Consider the following 27,244-nt stretch of genomic DNA (forward strand, 5'->3'; position numbering starts at 1 on the left):
TCTATGGCGAAACAAACCATTATGTGTGTGTGTGTCCCTACAATGTAAATGGATTTATAAACATAATAAATTGTTTTTTTGAAAATGTAAAAATGCAGAATGTTTCTTGTGATGGGTAGGTTTAGGGATCAGGGTTGGTGTGTAGGCAATCGTTATTGTGATTGACATGGCCAATGAATTGTTTAGAATCGGTTGCAGGGCATTTCCGCTGAACTTGTTTGGGGGAAAAAAATCATGCATATGGAAGAGGAAATGACATACCCAGTGTCTCTTGAGAAACTCATCTTGATTGGTCGATGAGACACTACCGGGAATGCCCAAACCACAGCTCTCAGTGCATTGCTCACATTCCAAGCCACTTGTAACCCCTTTCTTTCTGTAGCTTAGTGGGTATAGAATCTAGCAAACATGTTTTTGGATTTGATGTCTTAAATGTTTTAATGTCTTGATTTCTCTTGTTTTGTGCCATTAAACTGGGGTTAACTTGTTTTTGTCTCTTTTAGATCTGATGGCACTGAAAGTGGAGAGTCAAGAACTAAATGAAATGGAAGAGAAAGATATGAATGGGCACCATCATGATTTCATAACTGGAGAAAAACCTTTTAGTTGCTCACAGACTGAAAGGATTTCCTCACAAAAAATTACTCAAAATTCAGGAAAGAGTTTAATTGATAAACAACACTTTAAAGCCCACATAACTATCCACACTGGAGAGAAGCCTTACACATGCCAACAGTGTGGAAAGAGTTTCACTAATAAAGGGACTCTTAAAGTCCACATGAGATTACACACTGGAGAGAAGCCTTACACCTGTCAGCATTGTGGAAAGAGTTTCACTCAAAATGGGACTCTTAAAGTCCACATGAGAGTACACACTGGAGAGAAGCCTTACACCTGTCAGCATTGTGGAAAGAGTTTCACTCAAAATGTAGTCCTTAATAGGCATGTTAGATTACATACTGGAGAGAAGCCTTACACCTGCCAGCAGTGTGGAAAGAGTTTCACTTATAAAGGGACTCTTAAAGTCCACATGAGAGTTCACACTGGAAAGAAGCCTTACACCTGCCAACAGTGTGGAAAGAGTTTCACTAATAAAGGGACTCTTAAAGTCCACATGAGAGTTCACACTGGAAAGAAGCCTTACACCTGCCAACAGTGTGGAAAGAGTTTCACTCATAATGGGACTCTTAAAGTCCACATGAGAGTACACACTGGAGAGAAGCCTTACACCTGTCAGCATTGTGGAAAGAGTTTCACTCAAAATGTAGTCCTTAATAGGCATGTTAGATTACATACTGGAGAGAAGCCTTACACCTGCCAGCAGTGTGGAAAGAGTTACACTCGAAAAGAACATTTTAAAGTCCACATGAGAATTCACACTGGAGAGAAGCCGTTCACCTGCCAACAGTGTGAAAAGAGTTTCACTAATAAAGTGAGTCTTAAAGCCCACATAAGATTTCACACTGGAGAGAAGCCTTACAACTGCCAGCATTGTGGAAAGAGTTTCACTGAAAAAGGAAGCTTTGAGGAACACGTGAGAATTCACACTGTGGGGAAGCCTTACACCTGCCCACAGTGTGGAAAGGGTTTCAATCATAAAGGGCATCTTAAAGCCCACATAAGAATTCACACCGGAGAGAAGCCTTACACCTGCCAGCATTGTGAAAAGAGTTTCACACGAAAAGAACATCTTGAAGGCCATACAAGAGTTCACACTGGAGAGAGGCCATACACCTGCCCTCAGTGTGGAAGGAGTTTCACTCACAAAGGAAGCTTTGGAAAACACATGAGAATTCACACCGGAGAGAAGCCGTACACCTGCCAACAGTGTGGAAAGAGTTTCGCTCGAAAACAACACCTTGAAAGCCACAAAAGAGTTCACACTGGAGAGAAGCCTTACACCTGCCCACAGTGTGGTAAGAGTTTCACTGAAAAGGGACACCTTAAAGCCCACATGAGAGTTCACACTGGAGAGAAGCCGTACACCTGCCAACAGTGTGGAAAGAGTTTCGCTCGAAAAGAACATCTTGAAAGCCACAACAGAGTTCACACTGGAGAGAAGCCTTACATTTGCCCACAGTGTGGAAAGAGTTTCACTGAAAAGGGACACCTTAAAGTCCACATGAGAATCCACTCTGGAGAGAAGCCTTACACCTGCCAACAGTGTAAAAAGAGTTTTGCTCGAAAAGAACTTCTTAAAGGCCACAAAAGTGTTCACACTGGAGAGAAGCCGTACACCTGCCCTCAGTGTGGAATGAGTTTCACTCTAAAAGGGATTCTTAAAACCCACATGAGAGTTCACACCGGAGAGAAGCCTTACACCTGCCAACAGTGTGGAAAGAGTTTCACTCGAAAAGAAAGTCTTGAAGGCCACACAAGGGTTCACACTGGAGAGAAGCCTTACCCCGTCACACAGTGTGGAAAGAGATTCACTCACAAAGGAAACATTGAGGGACATATGATATTTCATAATGAATAGAAGCTTTAAACCTGCCAACATTGTGGAAAGAGCTTCACAATAGGTAAGGGCGATATATTATCGTTTACAACATACTGGTAAAACATTTTCCCCTCTTTAAGAATTTGTCTACCCGCAATAATAACAAAAGCCTAGATGATGATTTTCTCTATAGCCCATTCACATCTCACATGCAGAGCGAAAACAACTATGATGAAAGGCGTAGGTGAAGTTGAGGAGGACTTTATCGCTAAAAGAGGAGCTACCACTACAATCTGAAACTGGTACACAAAGATACACTACAGGTCCTTCTCAAAAAAATAGCATATTGTGATAAAGTTCATTATTTTCCATAATGTAATGATGATAAATTAAACTTTCATATATTTTAGATTCATTGCACACCAACTGAAATATTTCAGGTCTTTAATTGTTTTAATACTGATGATTTTGGCATACAGCTCATGAAAACCCAATATTCCTGTCTCAAAAAATTTGCATATTTCATCCGACCAATAAAAGAAAAGTTTTTAATACAAAAGAGGTCAACCTTCAAATTATTATGTTCAGTTATGCACTCAATACTTGGTGGGGAATCCTTTTGCAGAAATGACTGCTTCAATGTGGCGTGGCATGGAGGCGATCAGCCTGAGGCACTGCTGAGGTGTTCTGGAGGCCCCGGATGCTTCGATAGCGGCCTTAAGCTCATCCAGAGTGTTGGGTCTTGCGTCTCTCAACTTTCTCTTCACAATATCCCACAGATTCTCTATGGGGTTCAGGTCAGGAGAGTTGAGCACAGTAATACCATGGTCAGTAAACCATTTACCAGTGGTTTTGGCACTGTGAGCAGGTGCCAGGTCGTGCTGAAAAACCAAATCTTCATCTCCATAAAGCTTTTCAGCAGATGGAAGCATGAAGTGCTCCAAAATCTCCTGATAGCTAGCTGCATTGACCCTGCCCTTGATAAAACACAGTGGACCAACACCAGCAGCTGAAATGGCACCCCAGACCATCACTGACTGTGGGGACTTGACACTGGACTTCAGGCATTTTGGCATTTCCTTCTCCCCAGTCTTCCTCCAGACTCTGGCACCTTGATTTCTGAATGACATGCAAAATTTGCTTTCATCCGAAAAAAGTACTTTGGAACAGCAACAGTCCAACAGCAACAGCAACTCTGTGCTGCTTCTCTGTAGCCCAAAAGTGTCTTGACCTGGGGAATGCGGCACCTGTAGCCCATTTCCTGCACACGCCTGTGCACGGTGGCTCTGGATGTTTCTACTCCAGACTCAGTCCACTGCTTCCGCAAGTCCCCCGAGGTCTGGAATCGGTCCTTCTCCACAATCTTCCTCAGGGTCTGCTCACCTCTTCTCGTTGTGCAGCGTTTTTTGCCACACTTTTTCCTTCCCACAGACTTCCCACTGAGGTGCCTTGATGCAGCACTCTGGGAACAGCCTATTCGTTCAGAAATTTCTTTCTGTGTCTTACCCTCTCGCTTGAGGGTGTCAATGATGGCCTTCTGGACAGCAGTCAGGTCGGCAGTCTTACCCATGATTGCGGTTTTGAGTAATGAACCAGGCTGGGAGTTTTTAAAAGCCTCAGGAATCTTTTGCAGGTGTTTAGAGTTAATTAGTTGATTCAGATGATTAGGTTAATAGCTCGTTTAGAGAAACTTTTCATGATATGCTCATTTTTTGAGACAGGAATTTTGGGTTTTCATGAGCTGTGTGCCAAAATCATCAGTATTAAAACAATAAAAGACCTGCAATATTTCAGTTGGTGTGCAATGAATCTAAAATATATGAAAGTTTAATTGTTATCATTACCTTAAGGGAAATAATTAACTTTTATCCCAATATGCTAATTTTTTGAGAAGGTCCTGTATATTGCCAAAAAATTGTGACGCCCTTCCAAATCATTAAATTCAGGTGTTCAATCACTTCCATGGCCACAGGTGTATAAATCAAGACCTAGGCATGCAGACCAGGGGTGCTTCTTAATATCCCTCTTCGTTTCCTCGCTCCTCCGTCCTCCATCCTATGACGCAGAAACCGATGGAGCTCAGCCATCTTGTAGGAGATCTCAATTCTCTAATTGTACTGTGAGGAGGCGAGGATGGAGGAGTGAGGAGGCTTCCTGAGGAGTCATGAGTGAGGATACACAAGAGTATCCTTTGCGGAAGTGTTTTATTGACTAAACGTGACACGCATTAATTCTCCTCCCCCTTCACATCGTGCCACAGTTTATTCATCATTATTATTATGTTTACATGTACAAGACAACTGTTTCTCAAGTAACAACATCTGACAGTTGCAGAATTATATCAAAGCACAAGAAAATAGAAAGTAATACTATACAATAAATAAAAAGCAGTTAATAACTGGAATTCGTTGTTAATAATAACTGGTATATTAATTAAAATATGGACAAATGTGGTATTTTGTGGAGGCTGAAGCTTACAATATAAATAGTTGTCTCTGATGTTCAAGAATCCCGACTAAATCTAGCAGTGCAGGCATCATTAACTGACGCCGCTTTAAAGTTACGTTAAAGGGAGCGAGGATATATCATTTCACTTGATTCAATTCCTCCGTTCTCGCGTCTTTTCCTCGTGTCCTTTCCTCGCATTCTGAAGAGGCGGAGCTAAGGAGCGAGGAAAGGAAACGAGGATGCACAAATAAGAATTGGGAAGCACCCCAGGGCTGTGAATCTTTGGGTAAGCAGCTAATCGATTCGCGATTCATAGGTTTTAGATTCGATTCAAGAATGATTAAGGTTCATTAGTTAACAAACTAATAATGAACTGCACTTAATTTTGTTAATTTCACTTAATTTGCACTTAATTTCTTAACTTTGAGCGCCAACCCCTCTGCCTTGTACTTCCGAAAAATCTGAGGAGCCACTCATGTTGCTACCATAGATATACATGATAAATAATATACGTTCATATTAATTACATAATATACTTTATTAGGTATATCTATGGTTGCTACTACTCTCCGGCGCCGCCATCTTTGTTTTTGGGTCTGCCGAATCGACGCACATATTTTGCGTCAACATATTTTTTCGACGCGTTGTCCCAGCCCTAGTTACCATTATTTAATGCATTAACTAACATGAACTAACCATGAGCAGTATATTTAAAAAACAACAACAACATGTTCATGGTTTGTTCACGTTAGTTCACAGTGCATTAACAGCCTATATACAATGGCATTTGTAGAAGTTTAAATAAGCCAAAATTTAAAAAGGCTTTAAAAGTATTGTTAGTTAATGCTAACTATTGTGTATGATAGTGTTACTGGCAACACAACCTTGCCAAAGTGTTTTAGGCATGAAACATGCGATGCTTCCAATGGAGAGGAAATATAAAAAGCATTAAACTAACTTTTCTTAATGGAATAGACAGAAAAGCCTTCTTTCTTCTTTTAGTTTGGTCTGAATCAAAATTACAGCTGTGAAACGTTCCCCGTACCAGGGTCCGGACCAAACAGACGAAATTTGGTTCGACGAAAAGCGGTAGTCTCTGTCCGGATCAAACTGAACAAAGTTCGGTTCGTTTCTTGTGTGAAAGCATTTTCTGTATAGTTCGTCAGGATTTGTAATCGATGCATTGAGAAAACGAGTGAATCATTGCACCCCTAAAGCAGACGCGTTCGACAACAAATTATTCCCATCGAAAACAAAACTCAGCCACTGTGTCTTCAGTGGTTCGGCTTTAGGAAAATCAAATTGACTGCTGTGTTCATTATTACACCCAAGAACAGAACACCACAATTGCTTAGACGGAGGGAAGGATTGGCAATCTGTGCGTTCTGGAAAAGTCCAGAAGGGTCGGCCGGCCATCAGCAAAAAAAAGTCACACAATATGAACCATGGGCCGTCGCTAGGCCCCTTTTAGGAGGGCTGCAGTTTCAACTTATGCCTCAGCCCCCCTAAAAAATATGTGATTAACCTTTAAAACATGAAAGTGGCAGGAGGCTTCGGCTTCGGCCCGTCTTTTAGTCTGTCTGTGTGTTGAGTTCTTCAATCCGCAGTGGCACCGAGCAGAGTGCACGTCAGAAGCAGGTGTGTGTGTGTGTGTGCGCTTAAATCTGAGCCTCATTGGCCTGTCACTGCTCGTCAATGTCAAAATATTTAAGAAAACCAATCAAATCAGAGAAGCCTGGGCTTTATGTTCACACAGAAACTGCTGAGGCCGAGCGTAAATTTTAGCAGCACAACTCGATGACGTCAAGTGAGAGAAATGTAAGCAGGAAAACTAAACATTCATGTTTGACAGCTGCTGCTTTAATTCAGAAAACAAAAAGTTAAACGAAAAGACAAAATTATTCAGGGAAATTAATAAACTTTTGTCTAATTTCATCATTTTGAGTTGAAAATACACTATAGTCAAAATGTAATTAATACACAATATTAAAAATACACTATGTGATTCATGTAGCCAAGGTCTAATTCTAACAAACAAGAAATATTAAAACAGCCATTTTCATCAGATTAGGCATATTAATAATGAATGTGTATATATTGTAAATGAATATAATTCCATTTGTAAACATCAGTAAATAAAATAAAAAACTCAGCTTTTTTTTAGGAATATGTTGAATATGAATGTGTTTATATTGTGAATTAATTTAATACACTTAAACTTTAATAAACAGTAAATTAACGTGTCTAAGAACATTATTCATAAAAGATATATATAACTGTATGTTCATGGGCGTCGGAAGCAAATAAAACGTGGGTTAGTGAGTCAGTAGCGGCTAAAAAAATGATTTCATAGATGTGATTTCCTGCATTATGGTGCGTTTGAGGCCATATCCCTTTCCTATACCAAAAAAGACCTCAAACCAGTCAATACCAATAGTCTAATAAAAAGGCTATATTCATTTAACTGCCATAGAAATCAACAGTTTCACAGATAATGATAATGAACAAGTGGCATGTTTTTTATGCTCCGTGTCCAGATAGAAAAAGTGCCGTTTACTAAACGATTGATTGGGCCAGACATAATTACAGAAATCACTGAATAATTTATCGTGGCTACAGAGTAGGGGTAAGACGCATTGCATCAAGTTTTGAGGCAAATCGATCAGAGGTTCGAATCCGCCTTTTGCCACACTCGCTCTACTCCCTTTCCCCATCACATCAGATCGGAAAGGTATTTATTTTCAATAAATAAGAGCAAATATCAGAAAAGGGGAAAATTAAAAAAGTTTAAAAAATACGTTTCTTAATAAGTTTCTCGGTTAAGGGGTAGTCAAGGGAAGCAGACATGTGCTGAATTAGAGACGATAAAAGTGAGTGGGTCCAATATCATTGGTCTTAAAAAGTGGTTGTGTCTTGTCCCACACACACACAATGGTTCAGACGCCCATGAGTATGTTAATATGTAATCAATCACATAAACGTCGCACACCTGTGTGTGATAGGTGCGTAGGAGAGCAGGACAAATAAGTCCTATTATCATCAATTGGAAAGGAGAAGTCCCGCACACTATCAACTTGCAATTAAAAGGATTTATTGTTTCATAGCAACGTTTCGATCTTGCGATCTTCCTCAGGCATGAAAAAAAACATAAGAAACTTTCATTTCTTTTAAAGGGTACCGTTGACCAATCACAATCTTAAGGTCAACGTAAACCAATCACAATAAATGATGGAACACATTAGCGTAAGATCATCACACCACAATCGTGCGCTTCTCTTAAACCCATCACATTACAATGCATCAATAATGGCACAATGAATGATAGAACACCTCATCATAAACTCATCACATCACCATGAATATTAAAAAACATAATAGACTCGTCACATCACACTGAATGATAGAACACATCATCATAGACTCGTCACATAACAATGAATGATAGAACACATCATCATAAACTTATTACATCACAATGACTGGTAGAAAACATCATAAACTCGTCACATCCCACTGAATGATTGAACACATCATATACTCATCTCATCACAATGAATATTAGAAAACATAAACTCGTCACATCACACTGAAAGATAGAACACATCATCATAAACTCATCACATCACAATGAATGGTAGCAGACATATCATCATAAACTCATCACATCACAATGAATGGTAAAAAACATCATAGACTCATCACATCACAGTGAATGGTAGAACACATTATCATAAACTCATCACATCACGATGGATGGCAGAACACATCGTCATAGACTCGTCACAGCACAAAAAATGATAAAAATTGATCACATCTGAATGGTAAAAAACATCATCATACATTAGTCTCCATCACAATTAAGTAGTATTTTGTAACAGTATGAGATTATAACATTACATTATATAATGCTTCATCATTCATACCCAAAGGAGATAAAGTGTTTAAAGTAAAAATCCAAAATAACTCACGTCTCTGTAGGAGCAGTTCAATGTTTCCGCCACGAAACATACGAAAAAAGACGAGGTTTGTGAGTTTGTGTCTGTTCTGAATAGTTTTGTTGAGGATTTAGAATTCACTATAGAGGTTAATGATTCGAAAGTACATTTTCTAGACATGTGGATACAAAAGAATAATAGAGGTTTGAGCACCACTTTATTCACTAAGGAAACCGATCGTAACACGTTGTTACTTGCGACCAGCTTTCATCCCACCTCTCTTAAAAAAGGTCTACCCAAGAGTCAATTTTTTAGATTAAGAAGAATCTGCCATTCAGATACAGATTTCATTGAAAAATCGACAATTATGAAGAAGAGATTCTTAGAAAGAGGTTATCCTGTTGAATGGATTGAGGAGGCTTTTAATATTACATCACATAAGACACGTGCTGAACTATTGAAAAAGAGAACAAAAAAAGCTAAGAAACATTCTTTCTCATTTATTACGACCTATTCTTCTAATTCTTTTGCCATAAGATCTATTTTTAAAAAACATTGGCATTTGTTAGCTTCAGATCCCGAATTGAGTACGGTCTTTCAACATCCTCCACTGATCGCATACAAACGAGCGAAGAATTTAAAAGATCTTCTAGTCCATGCACGATTTCAGGGTCACACTCCTAGTCCGTCGCAGAGATTATTGAGTCCATTACCAAGTGGAAATTATCGGTGTGGCAATTGTGCTCAATGTAACAATACTACAAAAACATCTTTCTTCTGTCATCCTAGAACAGGAAAAAAATTCCGGATTAAATCCGTGATAACCTGTGCATCTACACATGTTGTGTATTTGATTCGTTGTCCTTGTGGACTGGGGTATGTTGGAAAAACTTCACGTCAGTTAAAACAAAGAATTAGTGAACATAAGAGCACCATCAGGAGAAAAGATTTAAATTATCCAGTGGCAGCACATTTTTTATTACATAATCATGATGTGTCAACCTTACGTTTCTGTGGGATAGAGGAAGTCAGAATGCCACCTAGAGGCGGAAACATTGAACTGCTCCTACAGAGACGTGAGTTATTTTGGATTTTTACTTTAAACACTTTATCTCCTTTGGGTATGAATGATGAAGCATTATATAATGTAATGTTATAATCTCATACTGTTACAAAATACTACTTAATTGTGATGGAGACTAATGTATGATGATGTTTTTTACCATTCAGATGTGATCAATTTTTATCATTTTTTGTGCTGTGACGAGTCTATGACGATGTGTTCTGCCATCCATCGTGATGTGATGAGTTTATGATAATGTGTTCTACCATTCACTGTGATGTGATGAGTCTATGATGTTTTTTACCATTCATTGTGATGTGATGAGTTTATGATGATATGTCTGCTACCATTCATTGTGATGTGATGAGTTTATGATGATGTGTTCTATCTTTCAGTGTGATGTGACGAGTTTATGTTTTCTAATATTCATTGTGATGAGATGAGTATATGATGTGTTCAATCATTCAGTGGGATGTGACGAGTTTATGATGTTTTCTACCAGTCATTGTGATGTAATAAGTTTATGATGATGTGTTCTATCATTCATTGTGAAGTGACGAGTCTATGATGTCTTCTTCCATTCATTGTTATGTGACGAGTCTATGATGATGTGTTCTATCATTCAGTGTGATGTGACGAGTCTATTATGTTTTTTAATATTCATGGTGATGTGATGAGTTTATGATGAGGTGTTCTATCATTCATTGTGCCATTATTGATGCATTGTAATGTGATGGGTTTAAGAGAAGCGCACGATTGTGGTGTGATGATCTTACGCTAATGTGTTCCATCATTTATTGTGATTGGTTTACGTTGACCTTAAGATTGTGATTGGTCAACGGTACCCTTTAAAAGAAATGAAAGTTTCTTATGTTTTTTTTCATGCCTGAGGAAGATCGCAAGATCGAAACGTTGCTATGAAACAATAAATCCTTTTAATTGCAAGTTGATAGTGTGCGGGACTTCTCCTTTCCAATTTATGTTAATATGTAAACCATATGTTTATTTTATTTACTGACGAAAATGGAAAAACTATATCAGTCAAAGCTCAGCGTTATGAGGGGAAGAGACAGGGCAAGATAAAAACAGAGAAAAAGAGAGATGTGGAGATAAGAAAGACAAATAATCTACTGCCCAGTGACATGGTTTTCAAGCTATTGTTATCTATTTTTTTGGCCTTCAGAACATCTTAAAATGCACATATGTAGATCATAGAAATAAAAAAATTCTCGGGGGACCATGCCCCCCGACCACCCTAACATTTGGGATATCAGATTATAAACCTGCCAACATTATTGGGTACGATTAATGCATGTAGGCTACAATATGGCCATACAATAAGGTATTAACATTAGCTTTATACGTAACAGCCAAAATCCGGGTATGAATATTAGTAAGCTACTAGTTAATAGCGCAATTTGGACCCTAATCTAAAGTGTGAGCATTATTTTTTTCCATAGGCTACCCTCACTGGGGGCTAACCCCCTAAAACGAAAATCCTAGAAACGCCCCTGATATGAACAGCCATCAGCAGGGGCACTAATACGATCACTTATATACTGTTACGTGCAACAACAAAAAACCCTGAGGAAGACGAGTCGGCCTACTAGCCAGTTTGTGAGTGATCCCTGGATTTCCGGAATCAAATCGCGGCAGAATGGCTTGCAGAAAACATAAAGAGAAAGGTGGATGGGAAAAAGTTAAAGAAAAGAGGGCCAAGTACAGTGTAGTACATAATACACCATAGTACAGTGTCTGTTGCGCACCGGTAGGGGCGAATGGCGGATGATGGGCCTATTTGGGAGAAAGTCCAGGGCTGTTTTTTAGCCCCAGTCCGTCCCTGCTTAGACGCCATTCTGCTCCAGCGTTTAAACAATGGCGTAACTTTTTTAGTTTATTCTTAGCAAAAAACACTTAGTTCTTTCAAAAATATATGCGCTCATTAATGTATATTAACTTCTTTCACGTAAAAAAAGTATTCTGGTAAGTTTATAATATGCCATTGAAAATACATACGGGTGAGGGGTTCGAATGCCGGTCGCCATGTTGCTCCTCCATCTTGAAAGTACAGTAGCCAAAGAGGGACATACCCGTAAATTCAAGCTTCGCCTTTCACGTTTTAACACTCAATGGCACCGTGTCGAATGTGAAGAGGGGGATTGCCATGTTAATCTTGGACTAAATCGGCCACCGTAGGAGTTCAAACGAAATCAGAATTGAGAGGAACAGAAACTATTATTCCCTGGATGGTCATAAACCTTTACACCGCTAGATGGGGGAAAATATCACACAGTGGAGCTTTAATATATGGTTCAGGCAATATGTGAATATGTACTCTGATTATCTTAACTGCAATAAAATAAGGCTCACCCGCTAGGTCAACGCAAGACGAATAATACTGTATAACTTGTGTTTAACCACTACAGAGCCATCAGATCCAGCGGCAGAAGGACTAGCCAAGGAAAGGCTGTTTTCAGTGAAGTACATGAGCGCTGAGCGCCCGATGATCAACTGGACCTCACAACTCTAAAAAACTTCAATCAATCAACCACAGATTTCAGCTTTAAACAACTACTTTCTTGCCTGAAAAACTCCTATATTTGGTTGGTGTGAGATGCGTTCTGGGATACCTGGCTGTATTAAGTTCGCACAAGTCACCTCTCGATGCGTCCTCGAGCCAGAAATCTTGCTTTTTTTTTTGTAGGTGACCAAATACTTATTTTCCACCATAATTTATAAATAAATTCTTTAAAAATCAGACATTGCATTATCTTCACTGCATGTATAACAAAACGAAATATAAAAAAACCTGCCTCTTTTCGTTCACATTAAAGAATAATAATAATGATATGTGGTTCAGACAAGTGTGCATATACGATTTTAACTCTAATAAAATTAAATATGACTTAAAACATATAGCCTATGAGATCTTTTTGTTAAATGTCAGTTTATGTGTGATCTAAGTAATATAAGAATATAATAAGCTATACAATAAATAAAGTGAACAATCCAGTCAAACAAATTTAGTGCTATCTACAATGGTTAAGTTAAATAGCCTAAAATAAAAACTTCACTCTGCCATCAGCCAAAACGATCTGTCAGGGAACAATGATAGATTAATGAGACCAAAGATCGCCCATTAGATCTACACAAGACAAATTATATCTCATGTTTAACCACCACAGAGACATCAGAGCCAGCCGCAAACGTCAGAAGGTCTAGCCGAGAAAAGGCTGCTCTCGGCAGGTTAACGAGTGCTGAACACCCGCTGGATCGACTGGATCTCACAACTCGAAAACGCCAGATCAAATTACCAAATAGGCGCTCTCTTTATAAATAAACCACAGAATCTCACATATTAGATGTGGTTCAAACTCTTTCTTTGGTAGTTACTTTTAGCACATCACTGACCAACGCATTTAAATATGTATTCAAGAATTAAACTGAAATGAGTTTTATTGTTTGTATGTGAATGTCTCTACACATCTGTGACTTGAGCATGAGATCAGGACTTTTATTTTGTAGTGGAGATGTGACGTCATAAGGCTGCGCCGCGCTCCTGCTTCTGTTGTGATTCTGCTGAAGAAAGGTTTGTGTTTTAAGCTTTTAAAGTGTTTAAATCAATAAAAACTGTTCGGTCAATGTTATAGTTTCAACAAGAACAGTTAAATGAATGTGTGATTAATTGAACATAACATTGTACAGCGTTATCTGAAATTAATGAGCTTTATTTTGTGTGAGTAAAGAACAAACACACACAAACGCACACACGAGTTGATTTTAAAGTTGTTGTGCTTGCTTGTGACCAGATAGTACAGCAAAAGCAAAAATCATTTGGTGTATAAATAGATTTCCTGCCTCTGTTGTTAAATATGGTGGTATTATGCCTAAAGTTAGCCAAACAAAAAGTTATAATATTAAACGTGTAAATGTAACTACAAATTAAAAAAGGCGTTTGCCTAAGTTACTTTTTTTCAACTTAGAAGGCGCTGAGCTGCAGAAAAAGACGTTCACAACTTTAAAAAACCCACATTGTACTCCATAGGATTATAATGTAAAACAGATGCTGGCAGCTTAAAAAAAGACGTCAACTATGTGAACATGCCGGCATTTAGGTAAATAATAGCACTTTTCCTTTCTTGGAGGGGCAAAAACAGTTCTTTATGACCTGCAGGATTTCTTGTAAAAAATGCTAAAACTGAAATAAAAAACGAGAGTCTTTTGTGTCCTATTGTGAGTTAAAATTTTAAATGTTTGTGATTTTAGGCTAAAACATTTAAACATATTTGGATTTGCGTGAAAAACGTTATATAGGCCTACAGCTAAATCAACTGTTGATCTGTCTATTAAATGTTGTGACAGCATATGTGAGAGAGCACAACAGCGCGTATGGCTCCTGCTTCACATACGCATCTCCGACGGAGTATGTGTGAAACGTGCATTAGTTTGGATGTGTTTTAGGTCTTATTTAATTCTATAAACTATAATACTGATCTGCCAACATTGTTGCTATATGATAAATTAAAATAAGCTCATAACATCACTGTTTTCTCCAGTACGACTGTACAGCCAAATCTAATTTTGTCACAATATTATCCTGTTTGACACTGTGAAGCTGCTTTGACACAATCGTGATTGTAAAAGCGCTATATAAATAAAGTTGATTGATTGATTGTTTTTTATTTCTGTGATTATTCTTATCTTAAAGATGGCGTTTATTAAAGAGGAGAGTGAAGACGTGAAGATTGAAGAAACATTGACAGTCAAACATGAAGAAACTGAGACACAAACAATGATGCTGTTTATTAAAGAGGAGAGTGAAGACGTGAAGATTGAAGAAACATTGAGAGTCAAACATGAAGAAACTGAGACACAAACAGGTTGGTTTCATTCTCAAAGCTGAATGTCCTAATTAAAGCACTTTTATTTGACATGAAGTGGGTTGCCTCATGGACAGACATGTTGAGATCAGGACATGTCCTGTTTTCAAGTCCTGTCCTGGCTGTTTTTTATAAAGTGATGAAAATGTCCTGTTTTTTTATTATTTTCCATTAGGCCATTAAATTGACCGGCACTCAAGTATCATTTGCTGCGCGTGGGGCACCAAAAGAAGACAAATCTTTCGTTTCAAAATGCTCTCTGTCCACATTAACGTTTTCCAAAAGTTTCTCATCCACACTGAAACTTCAGCAAATTACATTTACTGCACATGCGTAAAACCCCATAAAAGCTCACTGAGATGATACAGACATCATAAAGTTATACACAAGTGAGAAAGTACATTTTCTGTCATTCTTTCAGGAGTGTGATATATAGTGTACAAAATAACGTATTTTAGCAACTGTGAAAGTGAATAGCACATAACTGGCACAATAGCGGTATAAACATGCATATCTATTGGTACAATACGCATCACACTACATCCAATCTACGACGTGAAGACGGTGTTTTAAAATGTATTTATTTAGGTCTGACTCAAATCACACCAAGATTCCTGACTTGATTTTTTGTAGACCTTTAACCTCAAGATATGCGTTCACCTTGAGAATTTCATCTTTGTTTCCTAATGTAGTGATTTCGGTTTTGTCTTTGTTTAACTGAAGATAGTTTTGCCACATCCAGTTGTTAACTTCATCAATGCATTTGCACAGGGAGTCAATGGGGCTGTAGTCATTAGGTGACAGTGCTAAGTAGATCTGGGTGTCGTCAGCATAGATGTGGTAAGCAATATTGTTATTTTTTATTATTTGGCTCAGTGGCAGCATATACAGGTTAAACAGGAGTGGTGCTAGAATTGACCCTTGTGGGACTCCATGTCATGGACGTCCACGCAGACTTATGGTCTCCTATACTCACATAATAACCTCTCCCTTCTAACTATGACCTGAACCATTTGAGGACCAAATAAAGCCTGGCCCAGTTTTCCAGCCTGTCTAGAAGTATGATGTGGTCAACAGTGTCGAATGCAGCACTGAGGTCGAGTAGAACCAGAATTGATGTTTTGCCTGTATCAGTATTTAAGCGAATATCATTTATAATCTTTAAGAGCGCTGTCTCTGTGCTGTAATGCGGTTGGAAACCAGATTGAAAATTGTCAAATTATCTGTTCGAGCTTGAGAATTTGTTCAGTTGATTGAAAACAACTTTTTTAATGGTCTTGCCTATGAAGGGGAGATTTGAGATTGGTCTGTGTTTGCTCTGAGTTTGGAAAAGTACCAAAGAGATTTGAGGAGTTTACCACTTCTAGAGATCCGCCTCTTATCAGTTAAACACTTTTGAAAAAAGAAGTGGGGAGTGTGTCAAGGGTGCAGGTTGATGTTTTAAGGTGCTATATCACTTCTTCTGAAATTTTACCATCAATTCTTTCACAATCAGACATAGTAACTTTCTGAGGTTTTGATCTGATCTGACTGACCCCAGAGCAACTCAAGAATGTGCTGATCGCCTAGCTGATATTATTGACTTTCTTGGGAGAAGATGGAAGCAAACACAGCATTTGCTGTCTGAGAGATGATTGTTAGGCCCCTTTTACACTGCATAGTTCAAGGGACCCAATTCCGTTTTTTTTGGCACAGATCGACATGTGAACGTGTAAGCAGGTAAAAAACGCATGAATTCCGATATCCTCAGATCGGATTCAGGCCTCACTCATATGTGGTAATAAATCCGATATGAATAGGATATGTGGATTTGCGTCTGCCATGCAAGCGGTCAAATCGGATATTCCCCAGTAAATGCGAGTCGTACATAATTGAAATGGGGACGGAGGCCAATGACGTCAACTCAGGTGGACACGAACTGCGATCAAGGGCTCTCCTCTTTTTTCTCCACCTTACGAGAACAATGTTTTGCTGACCTTTAAAGATGTGTGGAAAAGTGCAGAAAGCAAAACATTGAATAATCATTTTGTCTGCGTCCATTGCATATCATGCCGTTTTACTTGCTTTGTCTCTCGACAGTAGAAAAATAGTGTGGGTGTTGTTTATGTTTCTGTTTATAATATTTGAGAAGAACAGCTGTCTAGCTTTGCCTATTTCCACATTGAAAGCATGAAGGTTGTCTTTATAGATGTTATAATGGACTACAATTTTTGTCTTCCGCCACGTGTTCAGATTTTGTGCGTTCTTTTCATTATTTGCACTGCTGTTGTGTTTCTCCAAGGTGCTTTTTGTTTGCCACTCTTTTTCCTGACTTTCAGAGGAGCAATATCATCAATTACATTCTTAACTTTTAAGTTAAAGAGTCAAGGAGAAAATCAACAAATCAACAAAGTGAAGTGTGCTATGATGTATTGCTACAGTTCAGCAATCTAATAGCCGGTCTTCTAGTCTACTGGAACGGGTCCTAATACTGCGGTACCGTCTGTCAGACAGTAGCAGTGAAAGCAGATCATGATTTGGATCGCTGGAATCTTCTGTGGTTTCCTCACATATTGCTGGGTGTAAAAATCTTGGAGGGACGATGATGCACTGAACCAAATTACTCTGCAGGGCTTTGCTGCTGAGAGCGGTGCAATTTCCATGAAATTCCAAGAATGCTTTCCACAGTACTGCTGTGAAATTGTTTGAGAGTTTTGGGGCTCATACCTAATTTCTTCAGTCGCCTGAGAAAGAAGAGACACTGATGGGCTTTCTTTGTGACTGATTCCGCATGTCCTTGGTGATATGAACACCAAGGAACTTAAAGCTGTCGACCTGCTGCACTGAAATCCCGTCAGTGATGATGGACCACCACTTTTCCTTAAGTCCACCACTAACTCCTTAGTTTTACTTTTGTTTAGAGAGAGGTTGTTGTCATGGCACTACTATGTCAATGTGCACCTCTTTTCTGTAGGCTGACTCATTGTCGGTGATCAGGCCTACCACTGTTGTGTCATCTGCAAATTTGACATAGGAGCTGTATGTAGCCACACAGTCATGTGTATACAAGGTGTATAGGAGTGGACTGAGAACACAGCCCTGTGGAACTCCAACGTTAAGGGTCAGTGGGGAGGAAATGTTTCTACCAACTCCGACCAACTGCTGTCTGCCTGTCAAGAAGTCCAGAATCTAGCTGCACAGGGATCTGTTCAGATCCAAAGTCCAAAGTTTTACCGCAAGCTTAGGGGGCACTGTGGTATTTGTTTCTCTTGTCTAGATGGGAAAGGACATTGTGGCAATTGCATCATCAGTGGAGCGGTTAGTGCGATAGGTGCTGCAGTGCGTCGAGCAATGCTGGTAGTACAGAGCAGATGTTATCTCTGATGAGCTTTTCAAAGCACTTACTGATGATGGAGGTTAAAGCAACTTCCATCATCAGTATTCAGGGCACTAGTCTTTCAAGCAAGTAACTTTGGATGTATTTTGTATTGGTACAATGAAGGATGATTTAAAACACTTCGGGATTGCAGACAAGAAGAAGAAGAGATATTAAATATTGGTGAAAACACCTGCTAGTTGGTTTGCGAGGTGTGCCACACACTATTGAGAATATTGAGCTCAAGCTTGACTTTGCAAAAGATTGAGTGGCAATATCTCAATATTGATATTTCCCTCAAATCGCACAGCCCTAAATTCCAAACCACTTCATTAAATTTGTGGCAGTGTCCTAAACACATAGAATCCAAACATAATGAAAGAGTTTGGAAATTGGGCTAAAGTTAAGGAAATGGTTACGGATACACCTTCATTCTGTATCTTAGTTGGTATATGATATAGAATACATGTTCGGCACATGGTTTGAACAGTGACTTTAACATTTTGCCAGTGTGTTGCCATTCCAGACCACTTCAATAACACCTGGAAGTGTCCTGAACACTGAATCCAAACATGATGGGAAAAAAAGATCAGACATTAAATGTAACCCCTCTTTCTGTAGCTTAGTTGGTATAAGAGCTAGCAAACATGTTTTTTGGTTTTGATGTCTTAAATGTTTTAATGTCTTGATTTTTGTTGTTTTGTGCCATTAAACTGGGGTTAACTTGTTTTTGACTCTTTTAGGTCAAATGGCTCTGAAAGAGGAGAGTCAAGAACTAAATGACACTGAAGAGAAAGATCCGTATGGGCAACATCACGATTTCAGAACTGGAGTAAAATCTTTTAGTTGCTCACAGATTGAAAATATTTCCTCACAAAAAAATACTCAAAAGCCTGGAAAGAGCTTTATTAAAAAAGAAAACAAAAAACACACAAGTATTCACACTGGAGAGAAGCCTTTCACCTGCCCATATTGTGGAAAGAGTTTTACTCATAAAGGGATTCTTAAAACCCACGTGAGAATTCACACTGGAGAGAAGCCTTATTCCTGCAAACAGTGTGGAAGGAGTTTCACTCAAACAGGAAGTCTTAAGGTCCATATGAGAGTTCACACTGGAGAGAAGCATTACACCTGCCCACAGTGTGGAAAGAGCTTCACTCAAAAAGGAAACTTTGAGAAGCACATGAGAATTCACACTGGAGAGAAGCCTTACACCTGCCAACAGTGTGGAAATTGTTTCACTCAAACAGAGCATCTTCAAGCCCACATGAGAGTTCACACTGGAGAGAAGCCTTACACCTGCCAACAGTGTGGAAAGAGTTTCACTCGAAAAGGAAATATTGAGCACCACATGAGGATTCACACTGTGGGGAAGCCTTACACCTGCCCACAGTGTGGAAAGAGTTTCCTTCATAAAGTAAGTATTGAGAAACACATGAGAATTCACGCTGAAGAGAAACCTTAGATCTGCCAACAGTGTGGAAAGAGTTTCACTCCAACAGGGAGTCTTAAATCTCACATGAGCATTCGCACTGGAGAGAAGCCTTACACCTGCCCACAGTTTGGGAAGAGTTTCAGTCGAAGAGGGCATATTAAAGCCCACATTAGACTTCACAATGAAGAGAAGCTTTAAACCTGCCAACAGTGTGGAAAGAGCTTCACAATAGGGAAGGGCAATATCCTATTGTGTGCGACGTACCGGTAAAACTGGCACCTCATGCAGAACAAAAAGAACTATTGTAAAAGGTGTAGGTTAAGATGAGTTTATCACTAAACAAGGAGCTACCGCTACAATCTGGAACTGGTACACTCAGATATACACTGGGAGACCCCTCAAAATCATTGATTTTAGGGGTTCCAATCACTGCCATGGCCACAGGTGTAAAAACCACTAGGCACACGGACACTTCTACAAACATTGAAAGAATGGTCACTCTCAGGACCTCATTGAACTCAAGCATGGTACTGTGATAGGTTGCCACATGTGCAACAAGTCCATTTGTGGAATTTCCTCACTATTACATTTTCCACGCTCAACTGCTAGTGGAATTATAACAAATTGGAAGCAATTGGGAACAATAGCAACTTAGCCAAAAATTGGTCAACCGTATAATCACAGAGCGGGTTCAGTGTCAGCTGAGGCACACCTCAACCCGATAGAACAACTTTGGGATGAATTAGAGCGGAGACTGCGAGCCAGGCCTTCTCGTCCAACATCAGTGCCTGACCTCACAAATGTGATTCTAGAAGAATGGTCAAAATTCCATAAACACACTCTTAAACCTTATGGAAAGCCTTCCCAGAAGAGCTGAAGCTTTTAGAGCTGCAAAGGGTGGACCGATTCCATATTAGACCCCACAGATTAAGAATGGGATGTCATTAAAGGTCATTTGCATGTAAAGGCAGGCATCCCAAAACTTTTGGCAATAAAGTGTATTTTTATTCTGAATGCTTGAGACTTTCACTCTCACGTCCTTGGTAGTTTGGACTTGCCAATTTCGACTCTGCAGAATGAAATCCAGTGGACTCAGTCCAGTAATTCTCCAAATCGAGCAGCATTCTTGATAGCGTCACTCAGCTCACTCTGGCTACTTGCGATTATCTGTATGTATATTTTAGACAACTATAGAACAAAATATGTTTTAAAACACCACTCTGCTTCTTTGTTTTCATTTTAAGAATCTTTAACAATGCCTTAAATAATGAAATGTGATTTTGTGAATAAGCTACAAACTATTTATTCAATCATTAAGTCTCCTCACATTCATTCTCTATAGTTGCCTCTGTCACGTTCCTCAGTGATATTCAGGTTTGGAGTTGGTGACACCTCAGGTGTGAATCACAGTATAATTCACTATATTCCACATCCTCCCTGCATACAGCCATTGGGACAATAAGTGTCTTACAAAAGTTAAATGACTATATTGTTTTGTATGAATGTGTGATCAAAATGTTTTTCTTGTTTTGAAGACAAAACTAGGCAACAACATCCAGTTCTGAAAAGCCTTGTGAACAAATGTTTAAAGTGTGTTAGATGGCCTTATTTCAGTAGTTTAACATTTTAGTTTTTCAAAAACTGTGCAAAAAATTTTTCTCAAAACTACAAACTTTACTGTACATGTTGCTCACATATTACAGTTTTTCTCGATTGCTTAAACACTATAACCAGGCTTTTGAACTAAAATTTTAAAACCATAACGCCATTTATCAAAAAGCACCCATTTCACTAAACTATAAACACTATTCCCTGTTTTGACACATGAGTCAGATTTGTTGAACTGTCACTGCAAAACTCTACACACAAATCCCTTAATTTCTCATTGCCTAGACCATGTGGTCATTTAGAAAGCACTAGCATTCAATATTGTTCACTCAAGTCAGCATAGTTTCAGCTCAATTAGCACACAATTACCCAGGTGAAAACACTAAGAGTCAAAATTTAACACACATCAATCAGAACTTTCAAGTTACATAAAAGTGCCAGAGGCAGTTCATTTGAGATTTGGAACAATGGATCCTCAAAGAAATGAAGGAAGAGGTCGAGGAGGGAGAGGAAGAGGACGCCCTAACGAAACAAAAATATATTGCAGTGTATTGGAAAATATCATGTAATACATTAGGCAATATATTCACATATATGGGATTTAATATTTATATTCTCCAATATATTGCAATATATGAAAGCAGCAATCATTTGTATATTTTGCAATATATTACAGGAATATATAATATATTGTATTATACCATCAATATATTATTCCATGTATTTACAATATATTATAATATATTTCAAAATAATATATTGGTAAATATATTTTCCTTTTGTAAGGGCGTGGGTGGTGAAGGAGGAGGAAGAGGACATGGTGAAGGAGGAGGGAGAGGAAGAGGATGAGGAGGAGGAAGACAAGCAGTCTCGGATGAAATTAGAGCCAGTTTAGTTGATCATACGAGAGAAGTGCCAATCATATGCATATTCCACATTTTATCATAAGTGTGGGGACATGCACTGGTCTTGGTCTTGGTCTTGACTCAGTCTCGGCCTGTCTTGGTCTTGGTCTTGACTCGGTCTCGGCCCTTCAAAGTCTTGGTCTTGTCTTGGTCTCGGTTTAGGTGGTCTTGACTACAACACTAGTGGAAAGTGTATGATCGAGAACCTTGATGCTTGTTCACCTCGTCCAGGCCATGTGTCAGTAGATGCGTGCCAGGGGTGGATCAGGCATGCAAGAGGATTTTACCCCCGCTGCCAGGCTAGGGCTAATATAGCCTGTGATGTGGATGAGATTCTCTGGCCTGACCCAGACCAAAGATGGGAGGCTGAGGCGGAATACATTTTTTTGTTTTTGTTTTTTTTGTACTGTGTAGTATGAATGAATGAATGAATGAATAAAAATGTGCCAATGTATCCATTGGTTGTGTCTTTTGTTCATCATGTGAAAAGGTTTGTGAGGAGGGGAACCACAAGTAACATAACTTACCAGTTTTGGAAATGGTGTTTTGAATTTATTGCACCAGTGTGTTAGACTATGTTGTAGTGTGTGTGATTTTGAGGGCTTGTGTGTTTTGTCTGAGGGCAAAGTTTGGTTTTTCAGCAAGAGTGAATGGTTTTGAGTGTAGAGCTTCATTTTGACCTGAAAATAGGTTGTTTGGGAAACTGGGTGAGACGTTATGGATTTGTGTTTATAGTTTTGAGAATATGAGGCATAATTTTAAGAAATGTGTTTAAGCAATCGAGAAAAACTGTAATGTAGCCCTGTTTGTGCTGAATACATTGTTGTCAGACTTTAGCCATTAATATACTTTAAAGCAACTGATAAAAAACATATGAGAGCATTTCAAAACTTCTTCAGGGCCACAAAATAGCCTTAGGGTCCAGAGGGTTAAACTAGCTCAGTCTTAGGTTCGCGTGCACTAGGCAGGTTGCTAATATTAATATCTAAACCACAACAAAATAAATATTTTCCAGGAAAAAATACTCTGAGACTTGAAGACTGAAACCACCAAAGAATGGTTTTGGTTTACGCAAAAAAGTTTCAAAATAATACAAAGACAATTCAACAAGAGGTTAAAATAAATACTGAAAAAAAAGTCTTCACTCAAAACTCATCATCTGCTTTCCCCTCCACAAACTCTGTGTGTCTGATCAGCAGCTTCAATTGAAGTCTCATTTTTTTTGTCCCGTTGGATGACATGCTAATCAATTTATTGATTTAGATCTCTTCGTTGGACGTACTGCCACCACCCATTGCCAGATATCAGTAGTTACAAAGATAACGACTACTGTTGTCGCATTAACAAACCCATTGCATTCCAGTTTCAACAAATATTTTAGGTTCATCGAACCATCTCAGAAAGCTGACTGCCTTTATTATTTCTGTAGAGTATTCAGCAACCCAAGCTGTATCATTTGATTATCTGTTTTGTATCGTAGTTTAATTTGTTGAACATCAATTAAATTTTTACCCTTAAATTGGTTTGAGAGTTGTTTTGTATTTACTCATTTGGAGAACAGACGGTTTCTATGTGATAATATCTAGGTGAAAGAGTCTCTATGTGTTGGGATTTATTTGACCTCTGTGACGAGACAGCTAGCAGACTGTCGACTAAGCCAGTCCGTCAAGAGACTGAACTAATTGTCTGTCGCAGAGCCTGTCCATTAATGCCAAGGTCTTTTAGCAATCTGATGTTGGAAGAAGCCGTAAAACCTCAGCATCCCACTTCAACCGGATAGACTTTTGCTTTCCATTCTTGTTGTTGAGCGTCTGGTGCCCATTCTATATGTAGCAATTTCTTGCACTCATAGGCCTCTTCTGTTGAATTCTGCAATTAGACTTTTGAGTTCTATGATGTAATCAGACTTTAATGAAGGGGACCAGATTACCAATTCAGGCCTAAGGATGGTGGCTGCAATCTCAGGTTGAAAGATATTGTATTGACATTGTACTTACGAGTTCACACACCTCTTTAATGTTAACTTTGGTAATCTCCGACTGGCGAAGTCAAACATCATTAGTGCAGACGTAAACAATAATCTTAGAGAATTTACGAGTAGCATTAGCCAGCACTTTTAAATTTGCTTTGATGTCAGGCGCTCTGGCTCCCGGAAAACATGTAAACACGGGAAAGAAGGCTTACATCTGCCCACAGTGTGGAAAGAGATTAACTCGAAAAGGGCATCTTAATGTCCACATGAGAGTTCACACTGAAGAGAAGCCTTACACCTGCCAACAGTGTGGAAAGTGTTTTACTCAAAAAGGAAACTTTAGCACTATTCACACGGGATTAGTATTATCTAGGGACCTCTGTGATTTAGAAATTACTTCCCCACATCTGAGGTTTGCGTGGCGCATTCGCACGGGATAAGCAAAGCCTGTGATTTTACTTGAATTTACTGACTTCTCCCAGATATGTCAAGACTTTGTTATAGATATAGCTGTATGAAATCATAAACAGGCATCAATATCGTTTTAATTTTTATATAGTAATAAATCAACATAATTTCGTTCAGTTAGAAAACAGACGCCATGAACTGAGCACAGACCAGCGGCAGGAGTCAGCCGCTGGTCAAGATTAAATGAGATTGTCATTGTACTGTTCTGTTCTGTTTTTCATTAAGAATAGTATTGATGTTAATATTAAACACACCATTCAATCAGTTTACTCCCGAATTGATACTCATTCTAAAGTGAAAGTATAATCCGTAAAGTATAAGACTGCATTCTTCGTGAAAGATAAATATAGAAATGTTCACAGGAAGAAAAAAAAAGCTTGCAAAAATTATATACAATCCGCCTAATCCTGGCCAAGTCACAGATGCCGATTTGCATGGGACTACTATCACAGGACCTCGGTGTTCAGCAAAATATGGTAGGTAATTTGCGGAGGAATTTTTACTTTACAAATTACAGACATGGCCGATTCGCACGGGATTAAGATCACAGACATTCTCTGCAATTATTACAAATCACCAGACGTCCCTAGATAATACTAGTAATACTAGAGTCCCGTGCGAATAGGGCTTTTAAAAGACATGTAACAATTCACAATGAAGAGAAGTTTTAAAACTGACAACAGTGTGGAAAAAGCTTCACAATAGTGAAGGGCGATATGTTATTAATTGCCATATTCGGATAAAAAATTCTTCCCACAATAATTTGTATCTTCACATGCAGAGCGAAAACAGCTATGGTGGAGGAGGAAGGAGCTACCTCCACAATCTGAAACTGATACACAGACACACACACATATATACATTATTTTCCTTAATGTAATGATAAAAATTAAACTTTCATATATTTTAGATTCATTGCACACCAACAGAAATATTTCAGGTCTTTTATTTTTTTAATCCTGATGATTTGGGCATACAGCTCATGAAAACCCAAAATGCCTATCTCAAAAAAAATTAGCATATCATGAAAAGGTTCTCTAAACGAGCTATTAACCTAATCATCTGAATCAACTAATTAACTCTAAACACCTGCAAAAGATTCCTGAGTCTTTTAAAAACTCCCAGCCTGATTCATTACTCAAAACCGCAATCATGGGTAAGACTGCCGACTCGACCCTGTCCAGAAGGCCATCATTGACACCCTCAAGTGAGAGGGTAAGACACAGAAATAAATTTCTGAATGAATAGGCTGTTCCCAGAGTGCTGTATCAAGGCACATCAGTGGGAAGTCTGTGGGAAGGAAAAAGTGTGGCGAAAAACTCAGCACAATGAGAAGAGGTGAGCGGACCCTGAGGAAGATTGTGGAGAAGGACCGATTCCAGACCTTGGGGGACCTGCGGAAGCAGTGGACTGAGTCTGGAGTAGAAACATCCAGAGCCACCGTGCACAGGCGTGAGCAGGAAATGGGCTACAGGTGCCGCATTCCCCAGGTCAAGACACTTTTGGGCTACAGAGGAGCAGCACTGGACTGTTGCTCAGTGGTCCAAAGTACTTTTTTCGGATGAAAGCTAATTTTGCATGTCATTCGGAAATCAAGGTACCAGAGTCTGGAGGAAGACTGGGGAGAAGGAAATGCCAAAATGCCTGAAGTCCAGTGTCAAGTCCCCACAGTCAGTGATGGTCTGGGGTGCCATGTCAGCTGCTGGTGTTGGTCCACTGTGTTTTATCAAGGGCAGGGTTAATGCAGCTCGCTATCAGGAGATTTTGGATATTATTATTATTTTGGATTATGTATTATTTTTTATTATTTGTACCTTGGTGAAATTTTATTCAGGACCCCTTCTCTATGTATCTGTATCTAATAGATAATTTTCCCTGTTTTCCCTCTTTTGCCCTGCTGTGAAGGCAAACGGGACCACTGCAAAGAGTGTCGAGGTGATGAACCTGGGAGCCCCCTATCAACACCATCACAATCCAGAGAAGACAATGTGCTCAGAGAGGAGCTTCTGTCATCCAGTGGGTCTGATGCAGATCCACTGGATGATGACTACAAACCACCTCCATCACCATCATCTAGTGAAGATGAGTTGCTTTCACTAGAGTCCCAATCATCCTGCCACAATACTCCTGAAAAGCACCACAGTCATGCATCATGCAGTGAAACTGACACCAGAGAAGCTGAGAACCAGCAGGCCAAAGGTATAGCAGTTCAAAAAGGTACAAAGGCAAAAGAAAAAGGGAAGTTTAAAGGTGACAAAAAGATTACTGTTAAAAGAAGCATAAAAAAGGATGGAGCCAGAGTCTGGGACAAAGTCCATTACTGTGTATTCTGTGAAGAGGCTCAAATGAAGATAGCTAGACATCTACAAAGAAAAGATAGTATGGAACGCGATGTCGCCTATGCTTTTAGTTTCCCAGTTGGCTCAAAACAAAGGAAGATTCTGATAGAAGGGCTTCGTAATAAAGGTGACTGGCAACACAATCACATGGTCTTCGAGGAAGGAAATGGTGAGATTGTAGTATGGAAACGGCCCTTTGTGAAGGCAGACGTTGAGAGCTACCTACCATGTCAACACTGTTATGCAATGTTCAAGAGGACTGAACTATGGAGACATGAGAAGTCATGTAGAGAACGGAAAGAGGAAAGACAGAAAGGGAAAAGAGTACAAAAATCTTCCTCACATCTACTCTATGCTACAAGATCATGTAACCGCTCACATCACAAGTGATGAGAT

General features: G+C 39.1%; 2 protein-coding genes across 3 annotated transcripts in view; both read left to right on the top strand.

Moving 5' to 3' along the window:
- LOC137049223 (zinc finger protein 585A-like) overlaps positions 1-13,293 on the top strand; it is a 47,520-nt gene extending 34,227 nt beyond the window's left edge. Inside the window, exons 2-3 of one of the 2 annotated variants that reach the window (XM_067427698.1) lie at positions 657-2,522; positions 12,313-13,293. In XM_067427698.1, the coding sequence (XP_067283799.1) occupies positions 657-2,479 (1,823 nt within the window). In that variant the 3' untranslated portion in view covers positions 2,480-2,522; positions 12,313-13,293. Of the gene's footprint in view, positions 1-503; positions 2,523-12,312 lie in introns of both variants that reach the window. The other variant, XM_067427697.1, reaches the window with a different exon arrangement.
- Positions 13,294-14,594: 1,301 nt separating this feature from the next.
- Positions 14,595-26,714, top strand: LOC137049343 (gastrula zinc finger protein XlCGF8.2DB-like). Its single transcript, XM_067427868.1, has 3 exons — positions 14,595-14,766; positions 18,865-19,538; positions 26,415-26,714. Exons 1-3 carry the CDS (start codon positions 14,595-14,597, stop codon positions 26,607-26,609), a joined length of 1,041 nt encoding a protein of 346 aa, XP_067283969.1. The 3' UTR covers positions 26,610-26,714.
- The last annotated feature ends 530 nt before the right edge of the window (positions 26,715-27,244 follow it).

This window comes from Pseudorasbora parva, chromosome 20 (genome assembly GCF_024679245.1).
Source record: "Pseudorasbora parva isolate DD20220531a chromosome 20, ASM2467924v1, whole genome shotgun sequence".
NCBI classification, from domain to species: Eukaryota; Metazoa; Chordata; class Actinopteri; order Cypriniformes; family Gobionidae; genus Pseudorasbora; species Pseudorasbora parva.

Bases quoted from the DNA above. Each gene is read 5' to 3' on its own strand.
- LOC137049343 (XM_067427868.1), top strand. From the start codon at position 14,595: ATGGCGTTTATTAAAGAGGAGAGTGAAGACGTGAAGATTGAAGAAACA. The intron at 14,767-18,864 runs GTTGGTTTCATT...TGACTCTTTTAG, and splicing joins AGAAACTGAGACACAAACAG to GTCAAATGGCTCTGAAAGAG. The intron at 19,539-26,414 runs GTAAGTATTGAG...CCTGCTGTGAAG, and splicing joins GAAAGAGTTTCCTTCATAAA to GCAAACGGGACCACTGCAAA.